Consider the following 20229-nt stretch of genomic DNA (forward strand, 5'->3'; position numbering starts at 1 on the left):
GAGGACAATATGAAATACCTGTAAAACTACCAGTTATATTTAAAAAGGATTCTTAGATTTATTTTTATCCCACCTAAACTGTCTATTTATTTACTAAACCTAAAGCAAATCCTAAATCACTCAGAACTTACATCAGATTCTCTTGGTGTGTTGATTATCAGTCAGCTCACTATATTATTTTCTGTCTAAAAGATTTTGCCTCTGTTTAAGCCATAAATAAAAAAGAGATGTAAGAGTAAGATGCTTGTGGATTATTTGATGCAGCTTATTAAATGAGAATCCCCTCAATTAATATGATAGGAAAAAAAACCCATATTCATTCACTTAGCTGAGGAACTGGGATCAAGGAACTTCAGCCACTGCTGAACACTTACCAGTTTTCCTTCCCCAAAATCTGGCAAGAGTCCTCCAACAGAGCACACATTTATCTGTATCATCACAGTTAAACAGTATTTCAAACTTGACCTGAACTTTGCACCTTAAATTCTTTGCATAACTTTTGAGAAATTAAACAATGACAGAAAAACAATAACACCAGAACACTAGAATAACTTGCACAGCAACTCTCAGTTAGGCTTTTCTATTTCACTGGCTGGCACACCACTTGTTTTTCTCTCTGTGATGCAGTGATGGCAAAGAAATCATGGCCAAAGGTGCCCTCCATGAAACCATTCAGCCAGCAAAATCCCACAAAAATGTTGAAGGAATCCTAAAGAACAATTATAAAGAGACTTTCAGGATAGGGACAGAAGAAGGAGCAGAGCAGGCACATGTTTGTGTTGGATGTAGCAGGGTTTCACCACAAGCTCAGCCACGGGTGTTCAACAAAGCTGGTTTTAGCTGGCCAGGTCAAGTCCTAACCAAGCACTAGAGCCAGATGTGAGCCAGGAGAAGGTGGCAGAGCTTCAGCTGAGCCTGCAGGAGGGTGGCTGAAGGGAAGGACATTGCTGTGATTCCAGTGACTACAGGACATGTTGGGCAGCTGGAGTGAGTGACCCTGCCCCACACCTGTGCTCACCCAGAGCAGTGAGGTGCTGTCTGTGGCACGGGGACCTCGACTCCGCTCTCTCCTGCTGCTCAGTGAACATTCCCACAGTCCCGCAGTGCTGCCACACATCACCAACTCCTTTGTTTTCCATTTCACACTGACTCCATGATTCATACCTCTTGGGAGGGGTGAGGAGCCCCTGGCTTCAGCCCCACTTCAAATGTACATCATGAGGAGCTGCAGCACCGCTGGCAGCTCCAGGCAACACACCCTGTTCTGAAATAGCTGCCTGAAGCAAAGCAACACCCTCTGGCCTGCTACACACACACACTGGGCTCAGGGCAGGAGCAGCAATCCCTCCATTCCCTGCCTGGCTGCCTCCTCACTCCAGACCCCTCTGCCACCAGCTGTGCCCAGAGCCGAGGCCTCAAACCCTGGCACGGCAGCGCTCAGGGGCTGAAAGCACAGCACTGTCCTGGACCTTGACTTCTCCCACAGACAGCAAGAATTCCAGCTCAGAACCACTCCCCTAAAATGTGTGAAATTGCCAAGAGTTAGCAGTGATTATTGTGTAGAGTCCCATGCCCTTGAGCTGATTCCACTGCACTGGAACATCGAGATCCTGGGAGGAAACTTCCCAAGAACAGCCTCCAACCATGAGGGTTTATCTGTGCCTGGAAACACACAGTGCACTGACAGCCCTGCAGTAAGTTCTAGTTCCACTAAAACCTTCTTGTACTGATCCTTGGCCAAACTTGTGGAAATTTCTTACCCCTCACAGCTAATAGTGTGGTAATCCTCAAAAATCCTCGTGTTTTGGAAGCATTCCAGCAACTCAGTGTTTTGAGGGACAACACAAGCTGGTTTAGTTTCTGGAGATGTTTCACCTAATGACTGTTGTTGTAGGGATCAGACTCAATATTTGTTTTTCCACCGTGTGCCACTGTGGAAAATGCATCAGGAAAAGCTCTGAGCACATGAAGAATCCAATACCTGGACTTGCAAAAAAAAGAGAAATCTGGAAATTAGTCAATAATGGAAAATTTGAGTTGGAACCACAATATACCAGTCTACTCATAAACCTACAATATATGGTTGTCAAAAGAAAGAACTGACTACACCAGTGCTAGTCACAAAATTATTGCTCAAGTTTTGGCAAAAACAGTCCCACTTAGCACTTGAGAACAAAAGAGGCAGTTGTTTATTAATGACAACAGAAACAAAAAAAGATAAAGCAAACAGATACTTCTTTAAATATAAATCTTCTAGCCATCTGCTGTTCTGCCAGCCTCCTATTTATTTTTTTCTTTTTTATTGAGTTACAAAAATTCATCCAGGGCTCAGGAAAACATGATACATAACATAAATTTGTCACCTATGACAACAGCAAACATCATGTAACAGAAAAAAAAACTCAAAACATATTTACAAATCCATACTCTGTAGTCACTGAGAAATTCCTTACTTAACGAGTGGCAGATTATGCATGGACACTACATTCCCAGAGGCATTCTCCAGTCAGAGTCACTTAGCATAAAATCCAACTGACAAATAGATTGTCTATAAATAAGGCCAGTTTCACTCCTAATTTATACATTTTGATGACCAGAATTTTTTGCTATTACTATGTTAATAAAAAAAAATAGCATAACAGCACCTAATCTCACCCAAATGGGATATTCAGACCAAACTGCAGGTTTCATTCTTAGCAGCAGTTATCCAGAGCAGAAACTCACGAGAAAGGACAACAGGATACACCCTTCTAATGCTTTGTACAAACCAAATCCCTACACCATATTTGCAGTATGATCATAAGAAGGCAATATTTTAAAAATGTGAGATATGAGTACCTTGGACTATCAAGCTGTTTCACACTTCAGAAAAAGTAAACAAAGCCCAAACACCTTCCTCTTCCCCCACTTCCAAACCAAGGAAATAGAAGTTATACTCTTAATGAATATGAGAACTGGCACCAACATTCATGCTAGTTGCCCTGATGTGCAACAGAGTTCATTTACAACAGTCAGAGATATTCCTATGCACTAGCCCTGAAGAGTCCAGCTTACACAAACTGTTTGGGCAGAAATCCCAATGGCAGTATCCAGAGGGTACAGGAATGTCCAACACTGTATGTGGATCTCAGGAGTCATCAATGCCTGTGGAATCTTCATCTTCATCCACTGCAGATTCACTGGGATTTGCTGCCTGATACAAAACACACTCAGGGTTAAATAAAATCTTCCCTTCAGGTTAATTTTAAGAAAGCACTAACAATTGCCTAGAAAAATCTGGGCTGCATTATCACACCCATTAGCTGAAGCAGACATTGTGATCTATGTCCTAAAACCAAGGTTAATTTGCAACAGAGGTCATTTTGCTAAACTACTTGACCTTTCACTCCCTAAGGATCCACTGGGTTTCAATATTCCATACCTAAATTATGTAAAGCCACAGTTCAGTAGCTCAGCTGCACCCATTTTCTTGGTGGTTTAGGCTGTCTTTTACTAAAGTAACTTAAAAAGAAAAGGGTCATGACTACTTTTAAAATAGGAGTGGAGCAACAGAGAACAGCAAATTACTTTCCCAATCTACTGAAGGGAAGGAAGTTAGGAAGGCAGTTACAATTCCCAAAAATGTGAGCAAGAGCTGTCATTTTCTGTTAGAAGCACGACATCTGCTGGCACCTACTATTAGAGCCACTGGGAATGAGTGTCTGAAATCCTGGGATAAACCTGTCACAGTGTGCAAGCAGCTGCTTGCTCCTGAGGAAAGCTCACAGCTCCTCAGTGCTTGCACTAATGCTGGGGATAAAATAAATCAAGAGCTCTTCTCTAAATATGTCAAAGAAAAAGGAGAAATTATATAATTAACCCACAATCTCCAAACTAAAACTACATTGCAATTAACAGCAATTGAAGTATCTTGGTGATTTGCAAAGTCATTAAGTGACTTCATAAAATGCACTTTCAGCAAGAACTAATGCACATCATAGGCTCTACAGTTTTTAAACTGTCATTAACTAGAGCATGTCTGAATAGAGAGCTACATTATTATGGCTGCAATTAATGAGTGTGCTCCCACCAAGGAGGGAGCTCTGAAACCCAAGCAGTTCATGCAATGCCATGCTTGCAGGCACCAGTGAGGAGCTCTGAATCGTGGGGAATGTTTTGTATGGAATCAGCAACACAAACACTATTCAGCACTGTAATTGTAATTTTTATCATTTTGGGGTTTGTTTTACCCAACTGCATCTCTGCTTACCATTCATGCTGTGGACACCTTGAATGCTGGACACACCATATGAAACCTAGGGATTGTGACATTAAAGAATCTGTCCTTGTTGTAGAGGCAGTGGAAAGTGTAGTAGCCCTCCATGTATCCAGAGGTTGTGGTAAACGTGGTACAGCTGGTGTACTCGTAGACCTTCCCTGGGCTGATAACTGGGAACTCTCCTGTGGGTAAAATATCACATCACAATGGTAAGGACTGATGGAGAGCTAACATTTAGCAGTTGCTAAAGAGTTGCACTCCACAACAGACTCAGGCAGATCACTTTGTATTCCAGTGGATGCATAAACTGATGCTCAGCAATTAGTGATATTACAAAAACTGGAGAGGGTTAAGCAGAAGGATGTTCAGATACCCCTTACAAACTTGAAAGCCAAAACAGAGGGACACATCTCTTTTTCTCTGACTTTGATACAAAGCCCACAACCCAACAAACAGGCAATAACAGAATTTTAATAACAAGAACATTAAATACTCTCTCCAGTAATTTTTCACTTACCAACTACTCCAGGACCTTGAACTTCTTCCACATCACCTTTGGCATTTGTTATTCTCCAGTATCGACTCTCCAGCTGGCAGGCATTCTCAGGAAGGGCATCTTTGGACATTTCAATTCTAGAAGCCAAAGAACATAACACAGTCCTTTCAAGAAATGTTTTAGTGCCCTTGGGATCACCAAGCAGACTGGGAAAAGAAAACACCCACTAAAATGGCCCAAATCAGTTGGCAGGATCCATCTCCATGCTTCAGTATCTTTTACCCTTTTCTAAATCACAAGAGCTGCTTGCAACTGCTTTCCCCTACCCATTACTGTATTTTAGCAATTACCAATTTGACTGGTACTTTGTGTACCTGACCAAGTAATGATCAGGATTATTTTATTGAAAAGTACAGCATATTGTGCACCTCCTGTTCATTTCAGGACATTTGTGAATGCTGTGCATAAATTTGTTTTGAACATCCCACAGGTCTACCTTGCATTGTAAGAATAAATTCAGTTATTTTTACCTGATTCTGTAAGTGAAGAAATAATGTGGTGGATGTACAGAGCTGAGTTCAGGTAGAAAAGAGGTGGACACAGACACAGTGATATCTTCTGTGGTAGCAACACAATCTTTATCATGCACATACCTGCAGAGAGGAGAGCATTAACTCTGCAGACAGCTCTGCACACTCAATACACAAAACTAAACACAAAAAGTGGTTCATTATTAATAATTAATATTAATAAAAACATTTCTTTAAATAGGGATGTGTCATTATAAAAAGAAAACAACCCAGAAACTCTAGCAGCAAATTTATTTACAGATCCAAGGACTTGGTTCTACAGCATTCCAGTTTGACAGAATTAAAGTTCTTGATTGTATTTAGAAGAAATTGCAAGTGCATGAAGATTCAAACACCAGAACAAGTCCTGCTCATTTACATATTCAAGAGACCAATTAGCTGAAACATTTGTTTTTTTAGTAACTCTGAACAGTCCTGCAGCAAAACCACACTCATGGCACACAGAATAAATATCATGTTGTTTGCTAAACTTCAGGTAACTTATAATGCAAAATTCTGGTCCCATTAATGCAATCTGAAGATTCTGGTTAAAAAAAATAAAGTTGCTTTAAGCATTCTGATTTACATGTTCATTTTCAGTAGTTTCACGGGCTTTCTCCTCTCCCCACCACCAGTTTTTGTATCAGATACCTGAAACTACTTGGGGAGAGGTAAACATGCAGAGAAGCAGCACCAAAACCTGGCACTGAGGTTACAAATCCCAGTCACAATACCTGAAAATCTGGTCTCTGATGATAGGATAACCTCCAGTGACAACTTTGTTTACATAAGATGTAAACCATTCCAAGTAAGATGTACCTAGATGGCAAGGAAGGAAAACATTCCTAAGGATGGGCAAATTTACCACTAAGCACATTTACAGTGAATACTTCAAGGAAAAAGTTTAAAGCTTTGATTATTTTTATTAAAAACTCTCAGGCTTATTGAGATGACTCAGTCAATATTCCAGATCATTCTACCAACAAGGATCATTTGGAGAAACCAATTAAGAACTGAAGAGTTCAGGGTGCACCCTCCAGAAATGACACAGCCAACAAAGAATCTCTTCACTAAGTATTTAACATCATAATCAGGGTCTCATCACTTGGATTCCATATGGAAACCTTCTAAGGAATACTGCAGCATTTCCTCACCTTTAAAAGAGGGATAAATCAGAGATACACTCTGCACTCCTCTACAAGCTCAGAAGACTAAGGCTGTATGCCATTCTGGGATTTTGTACACTTGTAGCCATTGTCTGAGAGCAGCTTTTCACACACCCACAGCCATTATTATGGAACAGCTTGATTGCTAAGCACACTCTCAAGCTGTCACATTTAATTCTCAAAGAAGAGTTTTACAGGCCAGCTTTCTGCACAAGAATTTCTCAGCCATAAATCTTCCAAGCATTGCAATATACAGTTCAATAGAAAAGCAGAGAGTTCAACTGTTTGTCAATATTACTGATTCAAAACTGGATTGAAGCTGAGCTACCAAGAAATTATTATCCTTGCCTTCCCTGACGTGTTATCAAGTACTCCCACTCCTGCTAGATTAAGTGTACTTACCCCTTCTTCCTTAGAGCATGAGCTGTGTGTGCTGTCCCCTTTGATCTTTTGGAATGCTAAGGGACTCCAAGTTTATTATTCTCCTTTCTATCACTAATCCACAAAATGCAAACCTTGTATAAAGTATACTGTGTATAAAGTAAACCTTGTATAAAGCTCTGAAAGGAGGAAGTGAATCTATTTACCTGCCACCTTTAAAATGCTAAGAGAAATGCTGTGCATGGAATTTCCCCTCCACCCCATGGTAAACCAAGATTAAGCCAAGTGGAACATTTCTAAATATGTTGGATGATCCCACACTGACTATTTTATTTTGAATATTTAATCTGAAGTGTTACCTGTAATGAACATAACAATAGTAGATGGATTGCGAGCCATTTGCTCCTAAAAGGGAAAGAAGGTTAAGGACATATTAGAGAGCATTGGACTTTCAAGGTTACAATTTAAATATCACTTTCCCTATCCTCACTAAACCTGAAGTCTTGACACATCACTGTAGTCCCAGTCAGATCCTCAGACATGTAAAACTCACAGTGCTCCCATGACCACAGAATTTACAGCTTCAACTTCCCACAAGGCTCCTGCACTACCAATCAGCACAGAGGTACTGTGGGAACACAAACACATCTTCCTTACTGGGCACTGGTAGAAGATCTCGTATTTGTTGCGTCCCTCCACGCTCTCCAGGGCCATGTACTGGCTGAGGCCAGTGTGGATGCAGAAGGTCAGGGGCAGGCACTGCTTGAGCCCCAGCCTCTGCTGGAAGCCCCCGGCCGCCGTGTCGATGTCCAGCAGGTCCTCGGAGCGGTAGTGGTTGGACAGGGCCATGCTGCCCATCAGCCTGCAACAGCAGAAACAGGGAACACCAACATCACTCACAAGGCAAAGCTGCCTGGTCATCTTTTGGAAACTGCTTCTTTCAATGCTCTGGATGGATATGAGACTGAGCTGAAATCTGTAGCCATGATATCTTCTGAAAAATCCCTTCCTTAGGGTTTTTTCTCCTGAGAAGCTGAGAGGCCTCAGGAACAAAATGTAAACAATGATTATCTGCTGCTGTGGAATGCAACAGGTGCAGCTGTGATTGGTCTCATGTGGTTGTTTCTAATTAATGGCCAATCACAGCCCAGCTGTACAGACTGTCTCGGTCAGTCACAAGCCTTTGTTATCACTCCTTTTCTATTCTTAGCCAGCCTTCTGATGAAACCCTTTCTTCTGTTCTTTTAGTATAGTTTTAATATAATATATATCATAAAATAATAAATCAAGCCTTCTAAAACATGGAGTCAACATTCTCATCTCCTCCCTCATCCTGGGACCCCTGCAAACACCATCACAGAAATCCAAGTTGAACATCCACATGCTGCACCAGGTTATTAGTTCACATCAGCCAAACCTGAGTGTACATTCCACACCCACACTCCCAGCTGGGAACACCAGGGAAAGGCAAATGAGATGCAAATTCCTGCAGATGCTGTTATGAAAGCAGTGACTCAGGTGCAAGCTGCCACATGTCAGCATGCTAAAAGCTGATCCTATCCTGGGCAACAGGTTCCATTCCTCTTTCTCCTTAGGAAGTCTGGCCTGGAATTAGTATGTTCTACAGAAGCTGTGCCAACATGCCAACACAGAAACCTGAAGCACCTAACAAGGACAAGTCCCACATAGTTTCTGTTTCTGATCTAACAACCTGCTGCACAAACTTCCACTGCCTACCCCTCATCTTCCCAGTATTCATCCCCCGTGGGACCACACCTTCCCCTGGAAACCTTTCTCCAAGCTGGAAGACTTCCCCAGAGCTTTCTGTCTGCTCCTGCAGCCCCTCCATAGCCACATCATTACAGTGGAGGCTTTTTGGGAGTGAAACAGTGGAAGAGAGGGTGCAAATGGCTGCGGAACACCATTTGAAATCTACAGAACTAGGGCACCTATCTCCTCTCTAAAAAATTTTGAAGTGTCTTCTAGAAAACAGAACTAGAAATCATCCTTATGGTTTCATAAAATAGTTTCCTGTATCCCTTCTGCACATAAAACACTCAAATTGGAGAAAGCTGCACCTTCTTTATGAGTGAAGGTTTCAGCAGAGCAGTATTTGTGCACTCCTCCCTACAGACATTGCAAAGATTTGCTGCAGTTTTCCATCTTTTGCTTCTGTTTGCAGCACTTCATCAGGTGCTTCAAGCACCTAATTTTTCTACAGCAGAAATACCAGAAACTTTGGTCATCAGCCTTCTAACCTTAATGTAAAAAGGAGTTTGTCACTGTAGAAACTGCATAAAATATTAAAATCTTCTACTGAGGAAACTTAATTTGCAGAACTGAAAATTTGATTCTACCTTAATATGACTAACTGGTTTCAAGTCATTCCCTAACCATTTTAAAGAATAAAATAATTACTAAAGAATGAAGATTAAAGAGTGCAAGGGGCTAATTTATTTCTGTAATACAAAGCCAAACTTCAGGGGAGCAACTTGCAGTGCTATGATTAAAAGTCTAACAGCTGGAAGTTTAGAGTTGTTGCAAAAAACTGACAAGGGTTCTCATTAGGAAAAGGGGAAGTGGAAAAATAATTTGAGCAATTAGAAAACCACACTGGGCTTCCAATTACTTCCAAGATTAGAAGACAGCCAATTCTGGAAGTGTCACTTAAGCAGTGACTCAGTCACAATACATTTAAATGCTTCATTTATCCTGTTCTGGGGACATTTCACCTTTTAATAAGTGAAGTGTCTAAGAAATACAAAAGGAATTAATACTTGGTAAGTAGTTTCAGTCCTTACCCTGGAACAACCAACTTCTGCCCATTATGGATACGGAAGGAGCACCGATAGTCATCAGGGAGCTTGCAGCGGATTTGTGCCTCCACAGCATCCAGATCCTCCTCCCTCACACTCTCTGGAAAACAAAGGATGGTGCAGGCATTTCAAACACAAAGCATGGAATCTGTAAATGCCCTCATCCAACCAGTGTGGACTCAAGTCAGTATCTGGTGGTTTCACTGTGTGCTGGGTGGTACACAGTGAGTATTGCATAGATGTGAAAGGAAAGTGATGACTCTAATTGATTATTTAATACAGCACCAATCTCAGTGCAGTGCAACCTCCACAGGCCTGAAAGCAGCAAATGTTTATTAATGGAATGAACCTTTCCCTCACAACACTGCCACAACTGAGTCCCAGTTACAGCTCTCAATCTCTATTGACTTCACTCTTCCATCACCCTAAGGGTTGCTTCTTTCAGTTTCCACTTCCATCAGTGACACAAATGCTGGCTGCAGCCCCCATTCACCTGGAATCTGAAGCAATAAATGGGTTGTAAAAGGGGGATTTTCAAGTCAATAACACAAAGGGGTGGAGAAGAACTATTCTTACATTTCCACATGCACTTCAGGGGCGTTCCAACACCCTCACTTCCAGCAAAAATTGGTCTGATCCAACCCATTTTCTTAAAGCCCTTTTCATAATCATTATCTGTTTCATTAACAGGACATAACTCATGGAAACAGTATCCCTTACAAATGATATGAAAAAGGCCTAAATTTTATCCAAAACCTGCCATCATTATGTAAGAGTGGAAATTGGTAATTTGAAATTTGTTTTTGTTTTTCCATACATAAATAAAAGCATCACATTCTGTCTTGAAAAATACTTAGCAAAATGTAAGGATCCAGCACTATCCAAGCAAACCAAGAAAATACAAAATTTAAATGGGAAGGAGATAATCTGTCTCTTAATATTGTCTCTTAAGAGATCATTTGTCTCTTAATTTCACAGATCAGGTTAAATTAGACATCATGGTTTAAAAGTCAGCTTCATACAGAAAACTGAAATGCAGTTGAAAATGTAAAAGCTTTTTTGTCCCCTATACCAGAAAAGCCAAAACTCACTGTAGCTGTGATTTACGACCTAGAACACAGGAAGTACTTCAAGGATTAAAATAGAAACTGAAACTGAAAACAGAATCTAGGAGGGGAGTAAAAACAGAAAGGAAAAAATAATGTTCCAACACTGGGCCACTGTAAGACCTACAGAAAAAAATAAAACTCAACAACATTCTTTTTGTCTGGCTTCGGATTAGAACATCTACTTTCATGTGGAAGTGCTTTAATGAGTTCTTATGAAAACCTCACAAATAAAATCCCACGAGCAGGTCCTCAAAGCAATGGAGTTACCACACTAAAAAAATAACAAACAATAGGACAGAGCAGCCTAGAAGTGTGATAAAGACAGAGCAGTCACTAGAAAAAAAATCACCTTGATTTCAGAGAATCTTTGGATCAGTAGGAACTGGGCAAGGACTCTGCCTGGTTTGCAAGGAAGGGAGAGCACATCTACCTGACTTTCAGGACTCTGCTAATTAAAGCACACACCTTGCATGAAAGCAGCATGAGGCCTAATAACAGGCAGGGCTGGGTGAACCAAGCTACTGCCAGGTGTGCCAGGTACCTTTCAGAGAGCTGATCATGCGCGGGCACCACTGCCCCAGGTACTGCTCCAGGTCATCCCAGGCCTTTTTCAGCGTGGCATAGTAGTGGATGTACCTTCCCAAATCAGAGTAGGTGCTGATGAAGATGGCTCTCCAGCTCTGGTTCCGTCTGCTTTTTTCCTCCCTGAGGGCACATGGAGAAAATGTGTTCAAATGGCAGCTTGAAGAGACTTCTAAACCCAAGGAGTTGGTATTTGTTACTTGGCAGGAACGGGATGCATAACATTAACCCAGGAACACTCTGTGCCATGTAAAGCTACACAAACTCAATTAATTCCAGCATCTATTCAACAGCAAGTTGGAACAGAATTAGGAAACATTTGGGCTACTTAGGGGAAAATTTAGAAACAATACTCCCTCACACAGAGTGCCTTCTGAACAGAGCTCTGTCTGGTAGTGAACCTCAGAGCTGGTGAAAAGCTAATTCACATCCTTCATTACTCAGCTTTTCTCAGCTATGCAGAAGCTGAGAGTATGAGCTGGGTGTAAGATGGACTGAAAATCAGCTGAACATCTTTTAGAAATTTATTGTCATAGGAAAAAAAAGCTTAAAACAATCCCACTTACTCTGAAATGAGCCAGTATTTTTTGCAGTGTCTTTTCCACAGTGGGTCATGGCTTGATAGCTGATTTAATCTTCTATTCAAATAGCAGCAACTATAAATATAAAATCATTAAATGTGATTGCAGCAAAACAAACAGGCAGAAATGCTGTATCACGCATCACATTCTCATAGAAAAAATGCAGAGTTTGAAAATGATTTGGCTGTCCTTTAAGAGCTGTGCTTACAATGGTTAAAGCTCTTCATCACAGTTGTGTAAGTCATGAACTACTTTTCCACACACTTAAAGAACTGGCAGCAATTAAGTACTTTTGTAAAGCAGGTCACCCTGCAGACCTACACCAGAGTAAACAGTGCCTGAACGATTCCAGCATGACTCCACTCCACCAGTGGAAAGCATTCCAGTAGCACAAGATGCTATGATTTAAATCCCTTTTTATCTGGATGGTCAGGCTCTGCCCCATCTTTTCCACAGTAAGCTACAGAAACCATGTGCAGTTTGAGTATTACAAACTTACTTTCCTCTTTAAATTGTTTAAATAACAAACTTTGAAGAAAGTCTCCAAAAGACACCATCAGTTCAGATGTGGCAACATCACTTCCTCTGGTAGCTTGTTCTACAGTGCCGGGTGTGTGTTTCAAAGACTGTCATTAACCCCAAATGAGGACACCAAACAAGGTCCCAGTTATTGCTTTTGGGGGTTTTATAAACTAAACTGGAATTGTATTAGTATCTCAAAATCAACCTCAACAAAGTGATTCTCCCATATTCCCTGACATCACCCCTTCCATCCACATCCCCACCAACACATTCAATTCACACCTGGCTGTGCAAAAATTTCATGACATGGCGACATGGGGATTTTTTATATTTTTAGGGGTGGGGAACTGAAATATCCCAATGGAAAAAAGCCCTTGCAGAAATCTATTGTACTGGTGTTTATCAACCAAGCCTGTAATTTCTGGAAGGGAGTAAGTCACAGCACCACAGAAACATGGGACTTCAAACATGATAAAAGTGAAATTCAAGCCATTCTCACTAATTACACAAACAATGGAGAAGTTGGCATGTGATCAAATATCTAAGGGCCACCGTAACAACTGTTATCATTTTTGTCTATGCTTAATGTCTTTTTTGCTGATATCCTAACAGAATTCTCCCTGATATCCTTGTCATTCTTGACTAATATTTATTAGGGGTAATAAAAAACCAAAATTCCCACATTTCTGGTAATACTCTGTTTTCTTCTTATGCTTATTCCTCACTATTTGATTAAACACTGTGATTTCAATCACTGCCAAACCTTGCACCTGCCTGCTGAGGTTTTACCCAAAACCACACTTCATCTCCACATGATTCATAACCCTTCAGCCCAAGAGGCACCTGCCACTTTCATCCAAGTTTTTTTTTTCCCTTGAAAAGTCACCCTGTTTCATTTCGTTTGGTTTTCCTCAAACCGTAGAATACATTTACTAGCAGCAAGACCACCCTTTGTTGGCCCGTTGAAACACAAGCTTCGGGGAAATACTGATTTCCCAAATTTACTTACTGCTTCCTTTAGGTACAAACACATAATGAGGAGAGAGAAACAGATTCATTGAATGGTTTGGGTTGGAAGGGACCTTATAGATCATTAAGTTCTCCTATCATAGGCAGCGACACTTTCCACTATCCCGGGCTGCTCCAAACCCCGTCCAACCTGGCCTTGGACACTTCCAGGCATGGGGCAGCCACAGCTTCCCTGGGCAGCCTGTGCCAGGGCCTCAGCACCTTCTCAGTAGGAGGGAACATTTCATTTTGTTAGAAAGATGACGGTAAAAGAGGAGAAAGCCCGGTGCTGCTGGAAGGGAAAGGTGCTCAGACCGTGTCCTCCCCTCAGCGCTTCCTCCAGAGGCAGGCAAGCCCTTTCCCCGCACAGCCCGGGGAGCTCCGCCCGCCGCGCCCCTGCCATGCCCCCGGGCCGCCCATGCCATCCCCACGGGCTGCCCGTACCTCACCAGATCCCGGTAGTCGAGGAAGCTGAGGATGAGCAGCAGCGGGTCGGTGGGGAGCAGCTCCAGGCTCAGGCTCGGGGAGAGCTCCATGTCCGGGGGCGCCGCCATCTTGCGAGACGTCCTCGGGACGCGCCGCCCATCACGCCGCGCTCCGCGCCGCCCGAGCAGCGCCTCCCGGGGGCGGCGGCTCCGCGGCGTCCTCGGAGCTGGCAAATCAGCCCTCTGAGCTGGGAAATCAGCCCTCCGAAGTGCCAAATGAGCCCTCGGAGCTCCCAAATCTGCCCTCAGAAGTGCCAAATGTGCTCTCGGAGCTGCCAAATGTGCCCTCAGAGCTGACAAATCTGCCTTCGGAACTCAGCGCTCAAAACTCTGAATTCAGCCCTCAGAACTCCCAAATCTGCCCTCAAGAGCTCAGCCCTCAAACTCTGAAATCAACCCTCAAGAACTCCCGAATTCAGCCCTCAGAACTCCTCACTCAGCCTTCAACACCCTGAACCAGAACTCATCTCTCTGCCCTCAGAACTCAGTCCTTAAAATTGAGAACACGGCCCTCAGAATTTTGCCCTCAGAACTCGGTCCTGGGTCTCCTGAAATTCAATTTATGTGCCAAGGGGTTTTGGTCAGGGAATGGCCTGCTTTTCAAAAGATTAGCTTCTTAATGATCTAAATGGACAATAATAAGTGAGCAAGACTGGGAAAATAAATCTTACTGAGTTGAATATCATCAAAACAAAGCAAAAAAATGTTGCATGTTCAGGATCACGTTTTATAGGAAAAGAACACTCAATGTGCAACAGCTGCACAAGCAATAGACGCTACTCTTTTAATGCCCCTCACCTTTAGTGAGTTAAATATTCTTATTTGAAAGAAGGAGTTATTTCTTCAGCATGATTTTATGCTAGAAATTATTTTCTTTTCTCTCTTCTTTTTCAGGTATCAGTAGGATTTTCATGAAATAATTCATTGTCCTAGCAACACTGCTCAAATAAGAACATGAAAGGAACAAGGGGGTGGTTTTATGACTACACTATTGCTAGCTGTTGGGGAGATTTTTGTCCTTTATAATTTCTATAATTGCAAAGTTTCCTGTAGAGAAGAAAACACAATAGCAAAAGTATATTTGAAACGCAAATAAAATGATATTACTTGTGTTTGTCCTTGAGTTTGTGGCCCATAAAAATCTAATAATGCAGAGCCAAGAGAAGGTCCATCATTCTTTATGTCTTTCAGGTTTTGCCAAAAGCCTGGAGAGTTTTGCTTCTAGCACTTGCATAGATCCAAGCTGTTGCTCAAGGGCTTAGGCAGTGGCGAAGATGGAGGTGGAGGATCTATAGGAATTAGTTCTAAAAATTGATTATCACCCCTGGTCAGGCTAGAGGCTCCTCAAGTGCAGAAAAGGCTGGCAATAGATGTCCTAACCATTATTTAAACAAAAACATAGTAAAACAGAAATATCTGTTGCTGAGACTGAAGGAAAAAAAAAAACAAAAAGCAAGCAACCAATCAAAACCAAACAGAACCAAAAGCCAACATAAACCCATTTGAAATTGTAGTATTTCAATGTTTTACCTACAGCAGCCTTTGCATCCTCCATCAAGTAACTGACAGCTGCAGAAACTGTGACACCAGTAAGCTATCATGGAATTTTCCTAGCTCAGCCTAGACATAAAAGTTCTTTTCCACTTCAATAATGGAGCCTAATTTTTCTTCCATGATGACTGGCCATGGAGCCCAAATGGCCAAATAGATCAGAGGTACTCATCAGGCTGGAAACTGCTCAGATTGCTCTGCATGTCCAGTGTTTAATCTGTGAGAGATGTTGAGGCTTTTATCATCCTTCATTTCTTTTTACTTCTTGAAAATCTAATGAAATGACACACTGGGGATCTTCACCGAGTGCTGAGCATGTCTGGAAATTCAGCTAATGTGCTAAAGTTTTGGGGAATAGCCTGCTCTTCACAAGAGCAGCTTTTTAGTGCTCTAAATGGACAATAATAGGTGGGCAAAACTGAGACTTTGAGGGGAGGAGGCAGCTTGGGGAATTGGTAGCAAGAAAGAAGCTGAGGTCCAGAAAATTTGTGTTGTTATTATGCTGTGCTTACTGGGTTTGTTCTTTGCTGTAGCAAAGATGCAATAAGGTCAGGGCTTCACAGAAATAGCCAGGCAGTGACCTTGGCTTGGAAATCTGATCATGTGAAATTAACCAGAACACAAAGAGTGACTGTAATAAAGAGCCTAGAAGGAGCAGGGTAGGAGAATTCAGAATGAGAGCTGTATGATCCTGAGGTGACTCCAGTGAACCACACAAACATAAAGACAGTTCAGCAGGCCTTTGAACAGAGGGAGATTTACATATGAACTGATAACAAATCACATCTTCAGGCTTCACAAGAGTGAATCTCAGATGAGATGTGAGAGATGACAGGGAGGGAGCAGAGCCAGAACTTCACGGAAATGTCTACATGAATAAACTAGGTATTGCATGGGAGCTTGTTGGACATTTTAGTAACAAATGGTATCTCTGATAGAGTGCAGCTTCAAGCTGCCTTCTGACACAATGAAACCACAGCTGAAAAAATCCCTGCCTTGTTACAGCCACATACACCCAGGATAAACCAACAAAACCCTCCCAAACCTCACACAGTGGTAAATTCGCCTTGGCAACTCCACAGTCAAATGAAGTCAAGGGATGTTGTCGTTATATTGCAAAGGTTCCACATTGCTAGAGTTTTGTACCTCCTTGATGTTTCTCATAGGCAGCTCCTCCAAGCACTAACTCACCCTTCTTCTTGCAGTAACCAACTGACTCCAGAACCCTCAACCAACCAACCCACTCTTTTATAACACTGTTATTATCAGCTACAGCTGTGGCCTGTTAAAATCAGGCCTGCTCTTAATCTTTAATAATTAACCCAGCTGCAAGTCTTTAGGGGGCAAGATTACTTTCTATACTACCTTTATTTACTTATATTCTATCCCCCTACAGGGGGAAACTCCAAGAATCAATCAATGGACTTCATCTGGTGCTTACAAAGCAACTGGAGTCTACTCCAAGCTTTCTTCCTTCTGGACCATCTGCCACATGGATGCTTTTGCCTGCATCAGTTGCCTGAGGTTATCAAAAACTCTGCATCAAGGTGGCTTCAGGCTTGCCTTTGGGTATTAGCAAATCTTTTTGTCTCAGATTCTTAGCTCCAAAACGGGTTTGAAATATTAATGTATGTTTGGAGAGCTTGGAATCCCACTTGGAGAGCAATGTTGATAGACTGCTCTTTTTTCCTCAGATCAAAGATTCCATGTTGACACAAACCATAGCCAAGTTTTATTCTTTCACAGCCTAGCTTAGCTCCAAGTTGGTTTTCAATTCATATAATCCTCTCACATAAATCAAATAAAAGATACTACTACAAATGGAAACATTACCTGGGAATGTATGAAAAGTAAAGTTTATTTACTTTAGAGAGCATGGATGGCATAGAAAGGCATGCTTCTTGCCTCAGGAGTATTTCTAATTTCACACAATTCCAGTGGTTTCACTGTGTGTGATTCCCAGTCCATGATGTGGTTCATGGCCTAAGGGATGTGTGAAAGACCCCACTGAAAGGGGCTGCAGGAATATTTCATGATCCCATGGAAAGTGCCAAGACCTGCTTGCTTTGTGTGGGAGCTCAGGAGATCTTCCTTTACCTGAGGAACATAGAGAAGAATGAGGCATCCCTATAGAAAACTGCTATTGAGCCTTTCCTGACCTGAAAAAACCCCACATGTGCATGACCCAGATAGCAGCTCACTTTCCAGCTGCACACACTGTTCTTAGGTCATTAGCTGAGATTGTTAATGAGACAGGCATTCGGTCATGGCTACAGTGTGGGGATTTTGGCTACTGACTCCTCGAGCCAGAGCACATTCATCAGAGCATGCAACAACAACTGACTGAAGTGCTGAGCTGCATTTGGAGAGGTAACACACAGATAAAAGCCTCCAGAAGCCCTTTGCAATTCCCTTAGTCATCCATTCCCACTGAAAGCTTCTCTTTGGGAGTTTCCAGGAGGCCTGGTGCGACCTTTGGTCGTCCTTTTGGTCAGAGCTCTTATCTGTGCAGCGCAGACCCGGCCTCTTTCTGCTTGCACTCCTCCAGAGCGGTTGTTACGGGATAAACAAGCGGCGTTTGCTGATGCACGCTCCCTTATCAGCTGGACAGCACGCTTCTCCTGCATGGAGGGTCACGCTCGCTGCTGGGCCAACTCCAGGAATTCCAGGGCGGCTGCATCACTGTTCATCACAGCCATGGGCTGCAGAAAATCACAGCCACCACGTGGTGGGGCCTTATCTTAGAGCCCACCAGGAGTTTCCCGGTGTTGCAAAGCATCTTTAGGTTGATAATTGCAGGTCTTGGATCTTTTTAGTGAGATAGCAACATGATAAGCGCTGGTTTGGGGAGCTGTCACGATGCCAGACTGAAGGCTATGTGCCTTATTGAAGGAGAATTTCACTTTTATTGTGTTTCTTTAAAATAAATAGGTAAAGCATTTCTGTATCTCAAAACCAGATCAGAACTGTTATGAAACTCATTGGTAAAGTTGTCTGAGATGAGATGCAAGACACATCTGGGGAGAGGAGAAAACCAAAACCCTATGAATTTTTACCAACCAGCCCAAGTCACAGCCCTGAAGAGGAAACATCTCAGGAATCACATGAAAAGTAGGTGGTACAGAGCTACTGCACTACAGAAGGAGTTATTTCTCTTGGGTCACAGCTTTCAAAAGTTATTTCTCTCTCAACACTGCAGAGCAACAGATTTCCATCACCCTAGTCGCTTCCTGTTACAACATTCCTTGTTGCCTCTCCTCCAGTTCAGCACCTCCATGGGAATCAACCTTCTTTCAGTCCATTCCCAGGCTTTGCTGCCTTATGCCAAGCTGTAAATGTAACCAGAATATGCCAGATACAGAGCAGAGGTAATCATGGAGCACTTAGCAAAAGGTGCGCTCAATTTTTCATTAAAAAAAGAAGCATCTCTTCACTGAAACCTCTTTAAAAAATCAAAAATTGTCATGCACAGCCTGCTATGGGGCAGGGCTTGTGGCTTAAAACAGGAGCCAGACATACAATAATGCATTAATTAATGCTTGTGAGGCACTTGAAAATGGCACATGGTGTATTCTCCTGCAAACCACGTTGATTAATTACCATCAGTGATCTGCTGCTTTGTTAGAACCTTTCTGAGATGTGCCTTCTCATTAGCCTGGTACAAAGCAACCCTCAGCAGGAGGGAACAACTTGCTTCAAACACGGTTCAACTTTCTGCCAGTTTAATCTTCATCTCACTGACAGACTTCTGAATCTTAATTTAATTATAGTGCCTTAAATGTTTTTGATAGCATATCTCAATCTCTCAGTTCTGTCTTCTTATGCTTTTTTAAGTTGTTGTGGGACAGAGGAATAGATAATTTTTCCAGTGTCCATTAAATTTCCCTTTGCCTCCAGTGCAGTATGTGCTCCATAAAAGAGATGAACCTGCTGCAAGTGAAATAAGCTGATGCTGCAGTGTCTTTTTAGGGCAACAAAAATCTTTATAGATTATTTTCCCGAGTGCCATGAATCTCCTTCAAAGCCTTAAGTCACTGATACCAATTAATAAACTTAATAGTCTCATTTTCAATTCACATTCATGTCGTACAGAGCGTGTGCTCTGGCAGATGCTTAAAAGCTTTGCCTTTCAGAGATGAAATGTTACCTTGTGTGTGAGGTGGGGGTGATTCAGGAGCAGAAGGACCCGTTAAAGTGCAGCACCTGAGGCCTCCTTGTTTTCTGAATTTACAGTCTCAGGCTGGCAGTCGTATAAATGAGTGATGCTCTCTGATGTTCTCTTCCAAGCAGGCAACGAAATTGGCAGGGAGTCTTGGGTTTTGTGCTGATGTGTCCAGAATTCAAATAATTTCATTCTCGGCTATAATGACAATTGGAGGCAGAGTATTACCTTGAGAAAAGAGAAGGGAGAGATGGCTTCTGGATCCTGGATTGAATTAACAAGAGATTCCCATTTACTCTCTCCACTGAAAACTCTATTATGCAGGGCTCTTATTGCCCTTATTCAAGGGCAGGGAATTAAAAAAGTGATATCGATGGTAATGCTCTCATCTTCCTGCCATGACACTGAATAATGGGGACAAAGAAGGGGAATCTTGACGGATGATACGCCTTTTAAAATACTGCTGATAGCGGAAACGCAGAAAGGACGTCGCCTTTGAGTATCAGTGATGAAGTCATATTCAGATTTTTGTGCTCTTTGCTT

General features: G+C 42.2%; 1 protein-coding gene across 1 annotated transcript; it reads right to left on the reverse strand.

Moving 5' to 3' along the window:
* Nucleotides 1-2159: 2159 nt before the first annotated feature.
* On the reverse strand, nt 2160-14077 carry FBXO3 (F-box protein 3). The gene is made up of 11 exons (XM_058806676.1): nt 13933-14077; nt 11944-12033; nt 11337-11500; nt 9672-9786; nt 7528-7732; nt 7230-7275; nt 6058-6142; nt 5285-5407; nt 4776-4891; nt 4250-4440; nt 2160-3193 (listed from the first exon to the last, which is right to left on the reverse strand). Exons 1-10 carry the CDS (start codon nt 14040-14042, stop codon nt 4253-4255), a joined length of 1242 nt encoding a protein of 413 aa, XP_058662659.1. The 5' UTR covers nt 14043-14077; the 3' UTR covers nt 2160-3193; nt 4250-4252.
* Between the last annotated feature and the right edge of the window lie 6152 nt (nt 14078-20229).

This window comes from Ammospiza caudacuta, chromosome 6, assembly GCF_027887145.1.
Source record: "Ammospiza caudacuta isolate bAmmCau1 chromosome 6, bAmmCau1.pri, whole genome shotgun sequence".
Taxonomy (NCBI): Eukaryota; Metazoa; Chordata; class Aves; order Passeriformes; family Passerellidae; genus Ammospiza; species Ammospiza caudacuta.